This window comes from Nannobrachium achirus, assembly GCF_963921795.1.
Source record: "Nannobrachium achirus genome assembly, chromosome: 11".
Taxonomy (NCBI): Eukaryota; Metazoa; Chordata; class Actinopteri; order Myctophiformes; family Myctophidae; genus Nannobrachium; species Nannobrachium achirus.
Window position 1 is genome coordinate 11,039,961 of NC_137820.1, and position 6,000 is coordinate 11,045,960.

The 6,000-nt window shown below is 42.0% G+C and overlaps 1 protein-coding gene across 1 annotated transcript in view; it reads right to left on the reverse strand.

Annotated features, from left to right (window-relative positions):
- Nucleotides 1-3,821, reverse strand: part of st3gal2 (ST3 beta-galactoside alpha-2,3-sialyltransferase 2) — a gene marked incomplete at both ends in the record, with an annotated part of 38,300 nt that extends 34,479 nt beyond the window's left edge. Inside the window, one exon of the mRNA XM_080736851.1 lies at nucleotides 3,798-3,821. Within this exon, the coding sequence (XP_080592977.1) occupies nucleotides 3,798-3,821 (24 nt within the window). The remainder of the gene's footprint in view (nucleotides 1-3,797) is intronic.
- Nucleotides 3,822-6,000: the final 2,179 nt, after the last annotated feature.

The following is a 6,000-nucleotide window of genomic DNA, read 5'->3' on the forward strand; positions in this document are numbered from 1 at the left end:
TCTTTTCTCTCGTTCATTTCCTGACTTCTCTTCCTTTTCTAATGATGAGGGTTGTTCACAAAATAAGATTCACATCCTTTGATGTAAATTATGAAGAGACAAATTCAGCACCAGATGTACCGTATGTGTCTCAATAAATGATGACACGGACACTTTCCAAACACCAGCGCTGCTGTTTCTGTTCCTTTGCAGTGTCAATCCTGACATGACAAGAGATAGCGTCCAGCAGTGAAAGGAGAAGATTCCCCGATAAGGCTTCTGCCTCCCAAAATGCCTGACAAAGAGAGAGAGAGAGAGAGAGAGAGAGAGAGAGAGAGAGAAGGAATTGGTTAGAAAGAGAACAACAACAAACCAGTCACTGTCAAAATATCATCCTCTGTCCAGCTGGCTATGAAAGGACTGTAGAAGAGAAGGAGGGAGCAGTGTCTGTGCTGCTGTCTTTGTCTATGAGTGTGAGTGTGTGCGTGCGTGCATGAGTGTGTGCGTGCGTGCATGAGTGCGTGCGTGCGTGCATGAGTGTGTGTGTGTGCGTGCGTGCGTAGTGTACAAGGCTAGGTGGTTTTCATTGATTCTGTGTTCCGGTATGCTGTTGCCTCTCTCTAATCTCCTGAACTGTAATCTGAGTGTGTGCCCTTAACCGTGCACACTTTACGCCGGCTGTCTGCCTGATCCTCCAATCTGATCAGCCCTGAATAGGCATGGGACGATATGAACATTTCACATCACGATTATTGTGACAAAAGAAATCGCGATTTACGATATTATCGCGATAATCAAAATCCATTATCCGGGGCAGAACATTTGCTAAAAAATAGCAGATCTAAAAGCTCACAACGCGTCGCAGTGGCTATTTTTTGGCAAAGACATTTGATAGAGAGTGAAAAAAGACTGTATCAAGTACGTATATTATAAGTACCTTTTACCCACCAGGGTTTAAATTATACCGGATATGCAGCTCGGTAAATAAAAGGTGAATTGATCCCAGTGCATGACGGAGGACGATATCACGATATATTAAATCTCCACGATACGATTATCGTGAGTGTTTTTTATCATGATAAACGATAATATCGCTTATCGTCCCATCCTAGTTTTGTTAGGGTTACTGAGGTTAAGGTTAGGGGGTTAGGGTTAGAGTTAGGCATAGTATTCTTAACACATTCGGACTAATGAACCTTCGGACTAATGAACCTTCGGACTAATGAACCTTCGGACCAATGAACCTTCGGACCAATGCCATGGCACCAAAATGCACATGCTCACAAAAGTATCAACATTAAACACATACTGGTCCGAAGTACCTGAGCCCCCTGCTGGTGCCGTTGGCTTGTCTTTAATCTGTGTGCGTGCGCTGTCCGTGTGAGTCGCTGGGTGTGTTGTCTGTCTGTGTGTCCTCCTGTGCTCAGTTACTGGCAGTTCCCAAGCGAGGGGTGGTGTTAGCCTCTCCTATACAGGCGGGAAACCAAGCTCCTGTCGTGTATTGCCTTTGTGTGTGTTCTTCAGGGATTACTTTCATGCTGTCATGACTGTCTTGGTGTTCCTCTGGAAACCTGGAGAGAGATTGAGAGAGAGAGAGAAGAGAGGATAGTGATATTTGCTCTCGTCTTTCTTTCTTCTTGAACCCTTTCTTTTTTTCTTTCCCTCTTCATTTCCCTCATTCCAACACGCTCCTGTTTTCTTTTCCAACCCTCTGTTTTCGTCTCCAGAGAACCCTCTTCTCATTCTCTCTGCTGATTCGGTCTTCTTCTTTTCACACATTCTTCATTCTGCCCCTTAGTTCTTGTTAGTGCTTGCTCACGGATTACGCCCTTTATACTCACAAAGTGTCTGCACAGCTGTCTAGCCTTTGGCAAGTGCAGTAGAGAACAGCTACACTATTTAACAAAATACTTTAAAACCGCTGTTTTAATTATGATATTTTGATGATTGAAATCTCATAATTACTTTTAGTGATTCATTTAGTGATGAATTATATTACAAATGACGTTTTGTCACAAATTACACCTAAAAGAAAGGGAGGTACATTGTCATGAATGTTGTAGCTTGTATTGTCCTTTTAATATGGCTCTTGTGCATCCTGAAAAGGGTTTCAGGATGCATAACATCATAACATGCACAACATCATAGCATGTCCCGGCCATCAGCTGATTATATGTCTTTCTACAAAATCTCCATTTCATTGTAGATGCAATTGAATATAAAATTGCAGTTGCATAACACACCTAGTTAAGAATGCGTGTGCATATTTCACCCACCAGGCATTATGGAATCAGCATTTGCTATGGATAAAGCAGTGTTAAATATGTTCTGTGTGGATTGGAGGTAGTTGTGCTATACCTAGGGATGCACCGATATCTTATCGGTATCGGGTCTCGATATGACTTAATTAAGTCATATTGGGATATCGGACACGAGATTAAAAATAACAATAAAAGAATCTCTGGCTTATAAATTGTAAGCCCATAACCATATACTTACTTAAATAAACAATATCCCACAATCTTATCCAGCAAATATTTTTTGTTGCTCCGCCACTCTTAAGACAAGACACGTGTTGCCATTGCATTTTTCTCTCAGTTGCACTGACTGCACTCTGTTATTTGAAGTGAAGCATATAAATTAATAAATGGCTTTAATTGAAAGGTGATGCATTTTTTTTAATATACTTGCTATGTAGCCTACTGTATCGGGAATCGGTAAAGTATCGGTGCCGCGCTGTGAGCTTGTAGATCTGCTATTTTTTTTTTTTGTTAAACTAAAGCATAAAATAATGTTTAAAGTGGTTCAAATCTAAAGTGACACAGATTTGCGTTCAGGTCTAAATGGGTTAATTTAGGCACAAACTAAAACTGAAAGCGATAGTAGAGGAGATGGCACTGCAGGTCCAAAGATAGACTCCCCCCCCCCCCCCCCCCCCAACCTCCCCACCCAGCCAGCACTGAATAATTATGTCCTGCTATGGTCTTTTGATACATTGCCATAGCAGCCAGAAATGATGCAAGGTAACCAAGGCAACAGAGAAACTTCAACACCCCCCCCCCCCCCCCCCCCCCCCCCCATCACGCTGACCCATTCAAACAATGTAGAGAGAAATGCATGTTGTATTCTCCATCTCCTGTTGATGCATGTTTGTATTCATCTCTTTTACTGTATGTACCGGTATGTGTTCTCTTATTTGTGCGTGTGCGTGCGTGTGTGTGTGTGTGTGTGTGTGTGTGTGTGTGTGTGTGTGTGTGTGTGTGCGTGTGTGTGTGTGTGTGTGTGTGTGTGTGTGTGTGTAAGCTGCTATGCTGCCTGTTTCCTCTGTAGTCCATGTGTTTTAAGCCATTTACTTATCTAGGAAATGTTCGCGAGACATACTGTTAGATGCTCTTCCCCAGTGCAAGCACAGCATTCTACCACTGGACACTGACCTGACCCCTGGTAGTTGGTTTGGTTACCCGCCTTGCTTGCTGGAACCTCAAATAGCTGTTGAGTGAGAGTAAACCATTGATCATTTGCTTCCCCCACCCAGCGTTTCACTTTCTGCTTTAGATTTTCCCCTAGACGTAAGATGTTTTACAAAGCTAGGAGAAACTTTGGTGTTGAGCATGCATTCATGCATGATTGCATGTGTGCGTGCATGTGTTCCTGTGAAGTATGTTTGTTGCGACCGTCACGTTACTATGAAAACCTCCACCGGCTGTCCGTCGCGTCACACTTTTGGCCCTACTCTTATCTCTGGAACCATTGCCCCTATCGATGCCAAACTTTGCACACACACTCCTTGGATGGCAACTCACAACCTGATTTCTCACCTGGCCCTCTTCTAGCGGCACCATGAGGCCGAATTTTGCAAAACGCATTTTTGGACACTGCTCCTCCTACAGATTAAATGATAAAATCACGCAAAGCGGTACACAGTATCTCTAAAGTCATGTCATCAACATGGATCCGTCCCATTTCCCATATTCCCTCCCGATTGGCTACGACTGCCTTCTAAAGTTTGGGTATGCAACCTGACGGTCGCTATCTCCCGATTAAGGAGTCTTACTGGTTAGTTAGTTGTGTTGTTCCTGTTCCTCTGGGTTTAAGATCTTCACATACAGTGAGTCACTATTCACTATTAGAAACCATAATCTGTGTGTGATCCTGCAATGGGTAACAAAACAGACACGTACACACACATAGTTTATCTATGGGCTACAATCTGTTATTGTGGAGATTTCTCCTTGCTGTCTCTTTTTGGATTATAGATACTTCCATGAGCGGCTTCACAGGCTGTGAATCTGGAGGTAAAATTAAACGGATGCTGATGATATAAGAATTTTAACAGGTTATTTTCCTCACCAGAAACTTGCCACATGGGAAGACTTTTCTTTTCTACATTTGTCCTTCACAGTTTCTAAAAGAGCTTGTTTGCATTGTTGGTGAACCTCATTGATGCCAAGGGATATAATTAGGCTACTCGTGTGGCTAGCTCCTTGGATTTAATGATGAATTCTACCGATGCTAACAAAAGAAGCCATTTTAGGAAAATTAAAAACACCTCCCCGGGGTTATGGGGAAGGTATAACAAATCATTTCAAATGATGAACAGACAAAATAGAATACTTATTATGACAGCAAGATGGACTTGAGAGATTTTCCTTTTGCACAGATCCTTTCATTCAACAGGCTTATGATCCACTGTGGCGTTCATAATGTCCTCACCAGTCGACACACCGTTTCCCCGTGTGATATTATAGTAAATGATGCAGTTGCCATGGTAACACAACAGCACTTTCAAGGCTCTAAAAGTGTAGAAATTCTCATTACTAAGACAACAGTATCAGCTCTCTGCATGAAGTGCTACGTTCTGGTGATTTCTGTTCCCCAACTTAAATCACTTAGAAAGGGTACACATTATTGTGTATTTTGAATAATCGTGAAAATTAGAATTTTGACCCGATTCTAGAAGTGTCTTTTGAATCCTTCTAAGGTTTTTTGAAAAACCTATATGTTTCTATGTCAGCAATCTGGCTAGCCATCGTCAAAGAAAAGGTCCTTTTCACTTAAATGGAACTCGGTTAGTCTGTTCTTGAGAGACTATGTCAGTGGTTCTCAAACCTTTTCATGTGAAGGACCCCCAAAATAATATTTATTTGGCCACGGACCCCCATCTCAAAATATTTAGTTCCAGGGACCACCCAGAAGCAAACTTTGAGTTACAACCGTTCGACTTTTTCAAAAATAGCAGACCTACAAGCTCACAGCGCGGCACTCGGTGCGCTTTTTTTTGTAGATGAAATTGACAACAGGGTCAAGTGGGTTCTCAGAGTTGGGTACCCATCGTTCCATTTGTGGATAGCCTTTTAACATTTCAACACTTTTAACACAAGTGGCCAAGATACATCCATTTTTCACTGTGACAACCCCTTCTATGCATCCTGTCTCTGGATGTCAGACCTTGAGAAGATGGGAATATGTGTTTTGCTCATCCTCCTTCTCTTCAGTGCCCTCTCCTCATCTCATCCTTGAAAAAAGCAATTGTCCATAAGATAGGATTTTTCATATGATCATCACAATGTACCCAATATCTAGCAGTACTGACAGCTTGTAATAATGGAAGCGTGATGAGAATTTAAGCTTCACAGGATATCACAAACTCAATTCCTACAGTATTTATGTGGCAATATGTCACAGACAAATCAAGTATGAAATTCCGATTGCCTTTTGAATACAAGATTTCTCCAATGTTGATTTCATGCTGACTTGAACGAGAAGAGCAGCATACTTTTAACTGTCAATCACCACCCACATGTCCCCTGCTCTCTCTCTGACTTTCTCTGTCTCTCACTTCCTGCATTAAACTTGGCTTTTGTCTGCCTATCACAATAGAGGTGTGTTGTTATCTGATTCTTTACCAGTACCAATTATAACCCCATTCCCGCCTCCCTGCTTCTCTATAACAATGGAATGTAATCTTAAAAGAGGCAGTTCTGCACACTTTCTATCTTCTCTTCTTCCCCATTATTAACT